The 15,549-nt window shown below is 37.2% G+C and overlaps 1 protein-coding gene and 1 long non-coding RNA gene across 2 annotated transcripts in view; one reads left to right on the top strand and one right to left on the bottom strand.

Moving 5' to 3' along the window:
• Positions 1–3,424, bottom strand: part of LOC121397083 — a 36,950-nt gene extending 33,526 nt beyond the window's left edge. Inside the window, exons 1-2 of the long non-coding RNA XR_005963429.1 lie at positions 3,202–3,424; positions 2,774–2,874 (exon numbers count right to left, since the gene is read on the bottom strand). This is a non-coding gene — a long non-coding RNA (uncharacterized LOC121397083). The remainder of the gene's footprint in view (positions 1–2,773; positions 2,875–3,201) is intronic.
• A 144-nt stretch (positions 3,425–3,568) lies between these two features.
• On the top strand, positions 3,569–10,938 carry serpina1.L (serpin peptidase inhibitor, clade A (alpha-1 antiproteinase, antitrypsin), member 1 L homeolog). The gene is given in 5 exon segments (NM_001087889.1): positions 3,569–3,599; positions 3,910–4,619; positions 6,587–6,857; positions 8,251–8,398; positions 10,708–10,938. Coding segments are annotated over 4 exon segments (1,302 nt in total). The 5' UTR covers positions 3,569–3,599; positions 3,910–3,925; the 3' UTR covers positions 10,897–10,938.
• The last annotated feature ends 4,611 nt before the right edge of the window (positions 10,939–15,549 follow it).

Here is a 15,549-nt window from a genome sequence, read left to right as displayed (position 1 = left end):
CATAACATAATAATTATTAGATTAATACTGATTTCAAGGTAAAAAGAAAATCTGATATTTCTTAAAATATTTGTCTTAGAAAGTCCTTTACTAGAGTAAATCAGTCAGATGCCAGGGCAGATGGGGCTGTTAAATACTTTTGGAGTTTTTGCACATAATTTTTCATTTAATGACTTTTATAAATGGTGGTATAGTGATGCCATTTTGTAAAATATGGATTCGCTGTGAATTTTTTTGTAAAACTACAGCAAACCTTTTTTTGTAGTGACAACATGTGCCCTTAAAAAAGACCCCATTATAATATTTTGCGCAACCAAAAAGTTGCTGCGAAAAAAAAATGCCCCAGGACTTCAATGTATAATGCATGGAAAAAGTTGTACATTTTCCTGCGGATTCGCTAAATTATGCAGTGTTTGTAATAGAACTTCTGGCTGAAAACATGATAAATTATCCATCAAAAATACGTCACCTTAAAGCAGCCCTATGCGCAAACAACATTGGCAATGTAATACACGGAGTCCTTAAGTTACATACACACAACTTACATACAACTCAAACTTACATTCAGAGGCTATTACAGTAATGCACTGTGGTTTTCTTGGCCTTTATTAGCACTTAACTTTAATTAACCACATGTCCCAATCCCCTCTAGTGTGTGTTGTCTACTGCAGAGCACAGAAAGGTAAAACTACATATACACAGAAGGGTAAAAATAAATACAATGGTAATACAAACATCTGTCTTGCTGCATTTAATAAGTAAATATATATGTTTCAACTTACATACAAGTTCAACTTAAGAACCAACCTACAGACCCTATCTTGTATGTAATCCGGGGACTGCGTGTAACTGACTAAAATATACATGAATATGCTAATGCTATTATTAAGGACATTTTTTCTTAACAGGCAGCTGGAACATTACAATTTAACCATCTACTGGCACTGCTGCATTCTGAACCCCCCTTCTTGCTCTTCGTCTGAGATGTGAGTTACATGACCATCACTGCCATTGTGTATTGGAGTCTGACTTCTCCCTTCTTTTGTCCATGGTCCGTCAGATGATTTACCCTCATCCTCGTATGACATTTTCTCTTTTCATTACCCCTTCCCACCCAAGAATTATTTCATCCAATTCTGTTTTTGCATTTTCTTCTAATTATCCTTCTTCCTCTTCCCTGAGTACTTTGCCTTCCAAAGAGTAAATTAGATTTTGTGCCGAACATTTTTTTAAAGCAAAGCAAATTTTAGGTCGTTGGAAATAAATATTTGCATTTGTTAAACACAAACAAAATGTCTATGTATTTATCATAAAGTACAGGATCTTTGTACCACTTTAGATAACATTACTATCAGAGGCAGGTCAAGGTTTCTGACAACTCCAGCAGAGAGTAACCATTTGTCTACTGATAACGCCACAGTCTAAAATATGCAGTAACCTTATTCATGTATGTATAAGCATATTTTTTTAAACTCAAATTTTTCAGGATTTATTAAAGTTCGATGCTGCTAAAAGTTTGAATCCGAAAATCCTCCAAGGTTTTATATAAGTGAATGGGAGAAGTCCCAATCCTATTTAGAAGTTTCTGTGGTCTGCATTGGAATTAGCCCTAAAAAACAACTATTTCGGGCATTTCAGACAAAAATCTGAAAAATTCAGGCCTTTGGCGTAAAAGGCCCAAAAAATTCACATGATTTGGGGGTCAATTTTATAGAGTTTTCCCCCGATCTCATTAAATTTAGCTTTTTTAATAATAAAATAAGGTCCAATCATAGACTTTAGTTGGTTGGAGTTTTTTTATTCAAACAATCCGAAAAATTAGAATTTAGGGTGAATTTTTGCCAGCGATGGGTTTGCCACACTTCTGGGCTACTTTGCCAGGTGCAAAATTTGCTACCACTACACTAATTCACTAAAATGTAAAGTTGCACCTCAGCAGCCGAACACTAGCAAATTTTTGCCAGCATTACTTCGGCAGTGCAAGCGAAGATTCTCTAGTGTTCATTTCTTCCTAGCGAAACTTCGTTAGTACTCTTATGATCAATTTTAATAGGGCGGGTATGTAAAAGTCACATGGGTGTCTTTATTAGTGTTGGTGCAAATGCTTGAAGTGGCCACTTTTTATTACAAATGTCCAAGGAGCCATAATAAAGACCTAAAAGATCCTCTAATGCCCTAGGCATGAGCCTACCCTAGAACAAATGTGGCATGCCCCTCCAATGTCTGGAAAAAAATGTTAACAACAAATCTTTAATAGTTAGGACTTTTGAAGGCAATCCCACTTTAAAAAAGATAAAAGTCGCCAGCATTTTTTACAACTTTTATGAATTTCTCGGCATGCAGGATGTGATGTCACTGACATAAGATTGAGGAAGATGTAGATTCGTTTTATCAGTTCGCCTGGTCTGAGGTGGCGAAGGAAACTTTCGGTAAAATTCTCACTTTAGTGAATCTGCGCATTAATGACCATTCACCAGAGCAGAAAGTGGTGATATGGTGTGAACGTACGCTAGTGATAGTCTCTTTTGCTATGGTATTGTCCTCTACGGCTGTTAGTAAATTGGCGATGTCCCTGTGGATGGGATTTCTGGTGAATTGTCGCTAGGGTAAATCTGCCCCTTAATGTTTGTAGTCACAGCTTGCTGTTACACTGTATGGATAATTGCCCATATTAAATGCCATACATAATGTGGCAGAAATGTGCCTTAGGCTAATGCCACACTGGGCTAAAACTTAGCCTGGTGAAAAACGCAGGCTGCAATCTGCTCCTTACCTTGCCGGAACCATTGAGTTGGCCTGGGTGCAGGCACACATGGCTGATTTTCAGTGCCAGAATGCAAACCCTTGGGTTTTAGCCCCAAAATCCACGTGGGCCTGTCCGCAATGAAAATGAATGAATGCAATTATGTTTGTTTTTTGCATCTTCCACCAGTGCAACATACAATTATGTTCAGTTACAGACTTTATGTTGTTATTACTATATTGCCCAGCAGATGTGATTATAGATGAGGCAACTACTGCTGATATATTATATTCCTTTTGTAGCGGGTCCTGTCTGCCTAAAAAATTGTATAATTAAGTATATAAAATGTTGATTCATTTTATACTAGGGGGCAGCTCTACATATTCACAAGATGATTTAAAAGATGCATAATGTAACATTACTGAATTATTTAACTGACTGATAGAGGGGTCATTTACCTCCGCTAGTCCAGTTGTGGTCCTGCAAATTTCCCTGCAGTGTGCTGCACCAAAAATCCCATTCAGGAACTTGCATCAAATAGGTTTAAAATCAATAGAATCTGAATAGGAACTGAATATTTTTCTTAAATTCAGTCAGAGTTAACAAAACTCCAGGTTAGTATATTGGTATATAAATGCTCCCCGTACTGTTACTGCTATTCAATGTATATAATGTACTCCAGCTGACAGTGTCACAGAATAGTTGGATTTTCCTTCTGACATCAGGTAGTTCAAAGGTTATTTGGTTAATCTTTAGAGGTGGGTTTGTTCTTTCACAATATCTTGAGCATGTTTTGTATAAAAGAAGTCTAAGCCGTGGTACACTCTGATCTGGGGTAGATTTCTGGATACAGCCAGTAAGTACACTGACACCACAAGCTACTTATAACATTTACTGTTTTTGTAGAAATGCAAATGCTGATGTATACAGAACGATTGTCCATACATAGATTAATCTGCAAGCTAAAAGATATTCTTACATATTCTTATGTTTCCTAAATTGTTAATGATCCAAAAGAACCCAGTAATGATGATAAAAAAAACAGAGATGCACACAGCCAACGTTGGATAACCTGGTTTTATTACATAAACATGTTATATTTTTTCCATCTTGTTGTTATATTCCCATGAGGCCCTATCAAAACCTTGCTTTTCTTTTTGTTGCAGGATTATACATAAGAAGATGAAGGTCTTTTTGGCTGTTAGCCTAGCTCTGCTTTGTGCAGGGGTCTTGGCTGATCATCATAAACATGGTAAAGACAATGGCCATAACGGCCATGACCACGGAGATCATGGCCATGACCATCACAATGGTAAAGGAAAAGACCATGATCACAAGCACCACCACCATTCTGATGAACACATGTCTTGCCACAAAATAGCTCCATTCAATGCCCAATTTGCTTTCGAATTCTACAGGCAAGTGGCTGTAGACCATCCATCGGAAAACATTTTCTTTTCTCCAGTGAGTATTTCCACTTCACTTGCTTTGCTCTCATTAGGTGCAAAAGGCCAAACTTTAAACCAGATTGTAGAAGGTCTGGACTTTAACACAACCGAAATATCAGAGGAGGATATCCATAAAGGTTTCCAGCATCTCCTTCACATGCTCAATGACCCAGACAGTGAATTGCAGCTGAATAGTGGAAATGCCCTCTTCATCCGCAATAACCTGAAGCTAATCCAGAAATTCTTAGAAGATGTTAAAAATATCTATGGCTCAGAAGCTTTTTCTACAGACTTCCAAAATACAGAGGAAGCGAAAAAACAGATTAACAGCTATGTGGAGAAGAAAACTCATGGCAAAATCACTGACCTGCTCAGCAGTGTTGACGAAAGCACTGCTTTAATTCTTATTAACTACATTTACTTCAGAGGTAAGCAAGGTGACAGAGTTGCTAGTGTCATTTTATAACTACATATATTGCAAAAGTTTAAGCATTTTTATTTGTTTTACGTTTATTTTTAAATGTAATTGCTACTGTAAGCTGTATTTGTCCCTTGGTTCTGACTCTAAGGGGCAGATTTATCAAGGGTCTAATTTCAAGGGTTTAAAAACCCTTGAATTCGACCCTCGAAGTAAAATCCTTCTAATTCGAATATCGAATTTGAAGGATTTTAGCGCAAAATAAAATAAAAAAATAAATAAAAATCATTCGAACATTTAAATCCTTCAAATCGAACGAAGGAAGGTCCCCATAGGCTAACATTGCACTTCGGTAGCTTTAATGTGGCAAAGTATGAAGTCAAAGTTTTCTTTAAAGAGACAGTACTTTGATTATCGAATGGTCGAATAGTCGAACAATTTTTACTTTGAATCGTTCGAATCATTCGATTCGATCGAATTTGACCAATTCGATGGTCGAAGTACCCAAAAAAAATACTTTGAAATCTGAATATTTTTGCAATCGAACTATTCACTCGAGCTTAAAAAAAAAAAAAAGCAAGGCATTGCTGGAGGAGAGTTGGTTTCTGCTACATTGTATTAACAGTCAAAACCAGCAGTTTATTAACAAATAATCGTAAAACAACTATAAACTCTCAAAAAAGCTTTAATTAAAGTATTTTTTTCTTATGCAAATGTGGGATTAAAACTGATTACACTGATAGCTACTAAGTCTTCCCAGAATTTTATGTTTGTAGTTTTAAAAATTGGTGTTCACATTTGTGTTAACTTCTAGCATGATGTAGAGAGTGATATTCTGAGACAATTTGCAATTGTTTTTCATTTTTTTAATTTTTATTTGTGGCTTTTGAATTATTTCGCTTTTTATTCAGCAACTCTCCAGTTGGCAATTTCAGCAATCTGGTTGCTAGAGTCCAAATTAATCTAACAACCATGCATTGATTTGAGTAAGAGACTGGAATATGAATAGAAAGATGAGTAATTAAAAGTATCAATAACAACACATTTGTAGCCTTACAGAACATTTGTTTTTAGATGGGGTCAGTGACCCTTATTTGAAAGCTGAAAAGAGTCAGAAAAAGGCAAATAATTAAACTATAAAAAAAAAAAACAATCAAAAAGTTGTGAAAATTGGCCACTCTATAACATAATAAACTTTAACCCCTTCAACCTTAAAATTAAAATCTTCTTTTATATTGGTAACAGCATGATCTATCAGAGTCATGTACCACTGTGTTTTAATATAGATCTTTTGGACTGAGAGCTCTAACAGTTGAATCATCCCTCTTTAGCACAAATGTATAATTATCTGTCCAGGATTCAGGTCCATATACCATAAACATGCACCAGCACTCTGAATTACACTCAGTCTATTGATTTGTATGCAGTATAGAATGCAACATAAGTCTGGACCTCAATTAGGAAATGAGGAAATGAAAGTGTTAGAGAGTGTCAGAGTTTTCACCTTTTTTTCATGCCATATAAATGTAGGCAGTTTGCAGTGTAAAACTTGTTTACATGCTTGTAATTTAGTCAAAGCTACACTGCACTGGTGTGTATACCTCTTCTTGCAGCTCCTCGGTAAAAGTAAAGTATTGTTACTGATATAAAGCAGAATAACAACAAACTGATGCCACATATTTTTTCTACAATGTTTAAATGTGTTAAAGTAGAACAAATGAGGTCCTACACTGTACATAGCTTAAATAACTCAATTGTTAAGACTAAATTGTCTTCTGTGGGTGCCATTTTTAATGCATTTTACACATGGCATAGATTTGGCAATTTGCCAATTCATGTTCAAAATTATTTGAGTTTTGGTTTCAAATGCATAACCATATAAGTAGGAAGTCCTTCCAGAGAATGATGCAATATGTTTAATCCTCTGATAGATCAGGTTGTGATTGTTTGCTAAACCCTGTATTTTTATGTTTTAAGGAAAGTGGGATAAGCCTTTCGATGAAGAGTTAACACAGGATGGAATCTTCTACGTGGATGAGAACACCAATGTGACAGTGCCAATGATGCGCAGAACTGGCATGTACAATGTGGCATTTGATAGAAAACTGGGCTGCACTGTGGTACAGATCCCATACAAAGGGAATGCATCAGCACTCTTTATTTTACCAGATGAAGGGAAGCTCAAACAGGTGGAAGCAGCGCTAGAAAAGCCAACAATAATGTCCTGGAAAAAGCTGTTTAGATATCAGTAAGGAATTACTGCTTCTAACACTTCAATGTATAGTTTTTACTGAAAACCAGCTATTCCCCCATTTATTTTTATTATTTACCTTATCTGATTTCTACCCTATCATAAGGCAACTGTGGAAAATTTCTGTCCCTGCACAATGAAAATATTTCTAACTTAAAGGAGAACTAAACCCTAAAGTTAAAAGACCCTTATCCCCCTACCCTACATAGACCCCCCTCCCTCCTCCCCCTAGCCTAAGTGTTACCCCAGGCAAATTCCCCTAACGTTTTACTTACCCCTCGGTCCAGATTCAGGCATCAGAGTTCACGTTAGTAATCTTCACAATGAGACCGGCGATTCAACAATTTTTGTGCGTTTCGCATGCACGGTTGTCGCGATAATTGCTCCAACTGCGCATGCACCGCCACACCGGTCTCATTTAGAAGATTTCCGAAGAGAAGAAGATGGCGCCCGTAAACTCCGATGCCTGAATCTGCACCGTGGGGTAAGTAAAACGTTAGGGGCATTTCCCCCATTCAACATAACCGTGCCCTCTGCATCTTTGTAATTGGTCATGACACTTTAAAATTTCAATTGTGTGTCAACTAAGTATAATTCGATATGATCAGAATGCATCATACAGGAATGGAATGTTCACAATGCATGGAAATTTAGAAATTTAGCCTGTTGTATTAATTGGGTTATTAGCCCTGAGATTAACTAAATACAACCAAGCATCAAAATTTGTTATAAAATGCACAGTGCACATTGTATAAAAAAAATGGGAGCAAAAATGCTTGTAAAGGCACATTTATCAAAGGTCGAATTTTGAATTCATGTGAATTTTTAAAAACTTCCCTTAACGCCAATAAATTCGAAATTCAACCAATCAAAATGTATGAAAAAAGTAGAATTTTTAAAATTCCGATGAATAAAATCGCCCCCGAAAACCCGAATTTAAAAACTCGATTCAAGTTTTTTTCTCCAAAAAAACCTGAATGTCAGGAAGGCTGTAAACATCTTCCATTGACTTAAACAGCAATTTGGCAGATTTTAGATGGCGAATAGTGGAATTCTAGTTCTTAAAGAGCACGAGTATGATAAATCTCGACAATCTAATTTGGATTTTTTTTAAAAAACTCTAAAATTTGAATAATTCCCTAGTCAAATGTGACCGATTTGACCATAAAAAAATTAGAAAATTAGAATTTTCAATTTGAATTTTCAATTCGACCCTTGATAAATATGCCCCTTCGTGTTCCTTACTGTACATGTTAATGTTTCATTAATAAATGTAATGATTCTTGCTAGGAATGAGACTTGAAGAGCTTCTGGAAACGCATCATTATAGTGTATTCTTAATTCATAATATTATTAACATACTCCTTCTGTTTTTCACCCTTTTTCACAGATCTGTACGATTATCTATTCCCAAATTCTCAATTTCGGCAGAACTGGATCTTATAGAGGTGTTTAAAAAACTTGGAGTGACAGATGTTTTTTCAGATGAAGCTGATCTTACTGGAATTGTGGAAGAAGCTAAACTCAAGGTGTCTAAGGTAAGATATTAAATACATTGAAGGAAATAAATATATTAGTATCTGTGAAATGTTGCGATGTTCTACATTTTGCTTAAAGACAGTATAGTTGTTCTCTCTCTCTCTCTATTAACAGGAGAAATCCTAAGGAAATAAAATGATTATATAATTCAATTTGCTTTGGATAATAGAGGAATAGTCAGTTATTATTTTATATAATACAAATAAGAAATGTCATTTAATAAAATAGGTGAAACATCCACATTCACCCAAGGCTTTTAGATATCTATGACATTCTTTACTATTTTCAGGGGAAGTAAACACAGCACATAATATTTTGAAGGAGTTTTACAGCTGAGTAGCAGTCTTTAATTTATTAATAATTTAAATTAAAGTATTCATTTAATTTAAAGGAACAGTAACACGAAAAACTGAAAGTGTTTTAAAGTAATGAAAATATGATGTACTGTTGTCCTGCACTGGTAAAACTGATCTGTTTGCTTCAGAAACTCTACTACAGTTCATATAAACAAGTTGCTGTATGACCATGGCAGAAATTGAAAAAAGCCTATTTGACACAGGTTAACAGATACTGTAACACCATTATGTTCTACAGAGCTTATCTGGTATCTGCTGTGTAACTTGAGCCTTTTCTCCTTTGAGTGGCTGCCCCCATGGCTACACAGCAGCTTATTTATATAAACAATAGTAGTGTTTCTGAAGCAAACACAGCAGTTTTACCAGCACAGGGCAAACCATTTTTTGATGTTACTGTTTCTTTAAAAAAAAACACCAGGCTTTCCAATTTGTAGTAACCTATTAAAATGGGTTACAGTACCTGGGCAAACTTAGTGGTATTTATCACAAATAAGGGTAAGTCTCTGAAGGTAGTGTAGTTGGCAGCTATGCTAGGAAGATAGCTGCAAAAGAATATTTTACATCATCAATGATATTAAATGTCATGTCAAAAATTATGTGAAATTTATACAGTATACTTTATCTACTAATCTCCACAAAGTTTATGTGCCAAGCCATATTCATACCAAGCATTTAGGTGCTTATTTCTTTAAGTATAATGAATAGGGCCTCACTCTGTGGTACTGATACAGCAGCACTCTGGATCAGAATCAGGAATGGGTATAACACATATTATAAGCCACACCTTAGAATAAGCATAGCAATAAAGGACAATTAAATTGGAAAGCCATCATATTGTATAGTATAAGATACATCTCATACACAGGTGTATAGGTAATCGGAGTCAGATCTGCTACATTTAAGTCAATGACCACCATTGGAGTCTATAGGCATTTTTTTTGTGGCAAAACCTGGTAAAAATTTTGCTCATTACTAGCACTGCCTAAAGGATGCAAAACTTTATTCAAGCTGTATCATACCTGATGATGGGATCTGTTCCAAAACATTGTGTCTTTCCTCTGAATAAAGATAGACATACGGTACATACAATACAACCTTGCCTTCTGCTTCAATTTTTGCGTTCAAGTTTGAAAGTGTACTGTATCTTGTATCACCCACAGTTTTTTGTAGTAAGGTATGGAAAGAGTAAAAGCTTTGTTACCTGGGGGTAAATAGTTTGAAATATCTTTCCTAGTCCTAAATTGATTCCTCTTAGGCTGTGACATTTCTGTCTGGCATTTTGCAAAAACATGTGCATACAGCTACTTCTTACATTTGTCAAAGACAAAATAGATTGAATGTTGAACTGACTTAATAACTACTAATAACACACATTATTAAATACTGAGTGCATATTATCATTATAATTAAAGGGTAACTATCGCGAAAATGAGAATTTAATATTAGCTTCAGCATACTGAAATACAATCAATTAAAAATTTTGTACCGTTTCTGAAATAATCAAGTTTATGTTCACTATCCCTCTCTAAGCATCTGTTTCTCTTTATTCTCTCTTCAGCAGTTGGGTGTCAGATAATCATTGACAGTTAGATCCAATATATCTTATAGGGACTCCTTTTGCCTAGAAGATGTATTAGAGCTCACTCTATTAAAATCGCCAGACGTCCTGTCTCTCTACATGCAGAATTTGTGCAAAAGGCAGTTATTTCGTTAGATTTTGTATGTACTGGAATCAGTTGTTTGAGTAAGCTCTAATTCGTCTGCTAGGAAAGGAAGCCGAATATTTAATTAATTGTATTTAGAAAGTTTCTTACTTCAGTATGAGGAAGCGTTTATTAAACTTTCATTTTCACGATAGTTCCCCTTTAAAAATACACACTAATATTAAATCAAGAAATTTAATCAAATACAAATTAATACAGACATTCTATTCTTTGAATTCCTTCCCACAGGCAGTTCATAAGGCTGTTTTGAGTATTGATGAGAAAGGAACAGAGGCTGCAGCAGCTACCGCTTTTGAGATTATGCCCATGATGCTCCCACCAAACATCCAATATAATAGGCCTTTCCTGTTGACTATTTACGATATGGAGACAAAACACACCCTCTTTCTTGGAAGAATTGCAAACCCTAAGAATTAGTTTAGAGTACATGTCATTGTTTGTGCAATAAAATAACATATTTCATGGATTTGTCTATCATTCTTATAAGTCTTAGACAGAAGTATGCTTACTATAGGACCTAATTTGATGCATGTTCTCCACACATCTCCTGAGGGAGTTCTTTGCCGTATTTGAGTATTTATGCTAACTGCCCTGGGACTTGGGAATTTCCAGATAAGGTATTTTTCTGAAAGTGATCTCCAAACCTGTCTGCTAACAAATAATTTAAAAAATAATTTAAAACCAGTGGGATTGTTTTGCTTCCAATAAGAATTAATTATATCTTAGTTAGGATCAAGTACAAGGTACTTTAAAAAAAAAAAAAAAAAAAATCTGAGTAAATTGATTAAAATGGAGTCTATAGGAGATGGCCTTCCCATAAATTGTAGCTTTCTGGATAACAGGTATCCAGATAACAGACCCCATACCTCTACAAAGTATTGCACTATATATATAGCTTAATAATAAATTATATAATTAGGGAATAAAGACTACATTGTTATGCCACAGACCTGTTATTTATGGGTGCCCAGGTTCAGTTTATCAGAGCCTTGAGAACTCATCTAATTTGCCTGCACTTACGGTATGAACTTTCCACCCATAGAGATATTTTGTATTAAATTAGTTACTGTACTTGTCAAAACCCTGCAAGAGTTGCATCATTTGCATAATGTTGTAACAGTGGTTGCTGCTCACATAGAGTAGGGATCCCCAACTTTTTTCCACATTCAAATGTAAAAAATGCTGGGGAGCAACACAAGCTTGTAAAAGTTTCTGGGGGTGCCAAATATAGACTGTAATTGGCTATTGGTAACCCCATGTGGACTTGTAGCTGACAAGAGGTTCTGTTTGGCAGTACACATGGTTTTTATGCAACTAAAGCTTGCCTTTAAGCCTGGATTTCAAAAATAAACACTGGCTTTGAGGCCACTGAGAGCAACATCCAAGGAGATGGAGAGCAACATGTTACTCGTGAGCCACTGGTTTAGGATCATTGACATAGAGTGTGCAAATAACAGCTGTGTCACAGTCTCTATACTAATAATGCTTTCCTCTTCACAACATGGTGAAGAAGAGCTCTTTGCCTAAATACACAAACATATTTCAATAAATATTTACTGGAAAACAAATCTAATATTTAATACTGTATATAAAAATGCTAACTTTCCAACTTATTACATACAATGATTGGCAAAAATATTGGGGGCATGTCCTTATATAGATATTAGGTTAAAGAAAATATAGTAGACCCCTGATTTCACGTAGCTGGAATTGAGGCCTTTTGTTGGCCCATAAAGGCAAGAAGTGTTTTTTCCCCTGGAATTTACACTATTTTGCCACAAAAAAAACTGAAAATCGAATTTCTGCTGTAAATACAAAGTAGAAATCTCCAAGTTATTAAAGCTCAATATACGTTTCTATTAAATGGCAAGCAAAGGTTGACACCCAGTGATGGTCTGGATCCTGGCACATAAGTACCATCTTGTTTGTTCTCACAAGCTGAGGAAATAATATAATGCACATACACTAGGATGGCAACACTGCATTGGACACTTGGTAGAGCAGGCAAGATGGCTCCTCTAAAGAGTAGTAAGGGTCGGCATTCCATAATGCACACTGTTTTTATAGTTGCTCAAAGTTTTACACTCGGTCTTGTACTTAGTTTGCATACATAAATAAGCCCTAAAGAGAAAAATAAGGTGCATTCATTTCTGTGCAAAAGGTCATTTGTTGACATAATGTTAAATTTACCATACCACTGAAAGCCATTTCCCATGGGCATTTATCATGCCTACAGAGAACTCTCTGACTCTTTTTATTTGATAAAGCTTGGAGCAAAATTCATACATGAACATTTCTGTCAACAAGCTACAGTTTAGGTGAACTGCAACTTCCTTCATGTGTAAATAAGGAGACATTAAGAAGAATTTTGGAACATGGCATACATTTCAGGATATGTGATGCTCTGCTCAACCTGATCAGATTACTGTAAGAACTCACCCTGGTAGTCTAGTGGGGGGACGGCAGGGACGCCCGCCGCATTCTTCTTCCTTACTCGGCGCCGGTAACTAGGGCGCGCTCCTGCTGCTTTGTTGGCGCATGTGCGCTGACGCAATGCGCCAACAAAGCAGTCACCCTTCCTATGGCCGCTCCTGTGGGTTCTTCTGCCATTATGTGTAACATACCTAAAACCCATGAACCCAAGATTGTGTTCCCCGATAAGTTTAATGGGGACAGATCTAAATTCTTTGTTTTCCAAGAGGCATGCAAATTATACCTCAGCTTTTTCCACCACTCTTTCGCTACTGGTGAAGAAAAAGTGAAGTTCGTAATGACCCTGTTACAGGGTGATCCCCAAATTTGGGCCCTGAGGTTACTTCCCACTGACCCTGCCTGCTTTTCTTTAGAAACTTTCTTTAAGTCTATGGCAATTCTCTACGATGACCCGGATCGTACTTCCTCTGCCGATTCCGCGATTCGTAAGCTGCGCCAGGGAAAGCGGGATTCGGAGGTGTACTGCAGATGGGCAGTAGAAACTGGGTGGAACGACATGGCTCTTCGTAGCCAGTTCTGGATAGGGCTCTCAGACTCTGTCAAAGACAGCCTAGTAAATTACCCGCTATCTACTAACCTGGATGACCTCATGTCTCTAGCCATCCAAGTAGATAGAAGACAGAGGGAGAGAAGGGGTGAGAGGGGAACTTCTTTTCATTCTGGGATTTCTAATGTTAAGTCTTTCCTTCCTAATGTAGTTACTCATGTCAAACCCCCTATTCCCTCTGTGCCTTTACCTCAGCATGAACCTATGCAACTGGGCATGTCCCATCTAACTCCTGAGGAAAAGGCCCGTAGGCGTAATTTGGGTCTTTGCATTTTCTAAATCTATGTCCTAAGAGGCCAGGAAACTTCCAAGCCGAAATGGAGAAGGGGAGCTCCATTTGGGTGCAGAAGTTTCCTCTCCCCATTCTTCCGCTAGGATTATGATATCGGTTAAATTAACATGGCCTACGGGCTCTGTCAAGGTCTCCGCTTTTGTGGATTCTGGGGCGGAGGGGAATTTTCTGGATGCTGCCTTCGCAGTAAAATTTAATGTTCCCTTAACCTCTCTTTGAACTCTTATGAGAATTTTAGCGGTGGACAAAAAGCCTTTAGGCTCACACTTTGAAGAACTAGCCTTTTTCATTATTGAGGGTGCTTCTTGTCATCTAATTTTAGGGTTACCTTGGCTTCAGGCACATACTGTAACCCACATGTAGATTGGGTAACAGGGGAGATTCTCCAATGGGGTTCTAAATATACGGGTTCTTGCCTTGCTCCGGTGGTGGCAGTCTCGTCCCTTGAGGGGTTACCTGCAGCTTATGCAAGCTTTTCTGATGTGTTTTCTAAGAAGGCCGCAGAGATCTTACCCCCACACAGGCAGTATGACTGCCCAATTGATCTTATCCCTGGGTCTACTCCTCCTCGTGGTCGAACTTACCCTCTCTCCTTGCCTGAAGCCCAGGCAATGAAGGAATATATTCAGGAAAACCTAGAAAGAAGTTTTATCAGACCCTCCAGTTCCCCTGCTGGGGCAGGTTTCTTTTTTTGTTGGGAAAAAGATGGTGGTCTTCGTCCCTGTATAGACTACAGAGGTCTAAACAAGATTACCATAAAAAAACGTTACCCCCTTCCTCTGATTTCTGAACTTATTGATCAGGTTAAAAATGCTAAAATTTATTTATATCTTAGAGGTGCTTATAACCTCATCCGTATGAGGGAAAACGGCTTTTAATACCAGGGACGGCCACTACGAATACCTGGTAATGCCATTTGGTCTTTGTAACACCCCCACAGTGTTCCAAAAGTTTGTCAATGACATCTTCCGGGACCTGCTGTGGTTATTCGTAGTGGTATATCTAGATGATATTCTAATCTTTTCTTCTAATCTGTGTGATCACCGTAGACACGTTCAGGAGGTGTTACTCAGGCAAAACAACCTGTATGCTAAACTAGAAAAATGCATTTTTGAGGTTTCGTCTGTTCAATTTTTGGGGTTTAATATTTCTGGAAAGGGTCTGGAGATGGATCCTGGGAAGGTTAAGGCGGTACTAGACTGGGCCCAGCCTCTTTCTTTACAGGCGACCCAAAGGTTCTTGGCGTTCGCTAATTACTACTATTTTATAAAAAAAACTTCTCTCTTATTGTAGCCCCTATCACTGATTTAACAAAGAAAGCTGCAGATCCGAGTATGTGGCCACCCGAGGCGATCCAAGCCTTTGAAACCCTTAAAAAGAAATTGTGTCTCCCCCCATTCTTCGTCATCCTGACACCTCGCTTGCATTCATTGTGGAGGTTGATGCCTCCGAAGTTGGGGCTGGAGCAGTTCTTTCCCAAAGGCATCCAACAACCAACAAAGTACATCCCTGTGCTTTTTTCTCTAAAAGATTTTCGCCCGCTGAGGCTAATTATGACATTTGGAATAGAGAATTGTTGGCTGTTAAATGGGCCTTTGAGGAATGGCGTCATCTGTTAGAGGGGGCTAAGCATGTAATAACGGTCTTTACAGACCACAAAAATTTGCTATTTATTGAATCTGCTAGACGACTAAATCCTAGGCAGGCTAGATGGGCTTTGTTTTTCACCCGATTTAAT

Source organism: Xenopus laevis, chromosome 8L (genome assembly GCF_017654675.1).
Source record: "Xenopus laevis strain J_2021 chromosome 8L, Xenopus_laevis_v10.1, whole genome shotgun sequence".
NCBI classification, from domain to species: domain Eukaryota; kingdom Metazoa; phylum Chordata; class Amphibia; order Anura; family Pipidae; genus Xenopus; species Xenopus laevis.
Note: the sequence above shows the minus strand (reverse complement) of the source record. Positions and strands in the feature narration are given on the sequence as shown.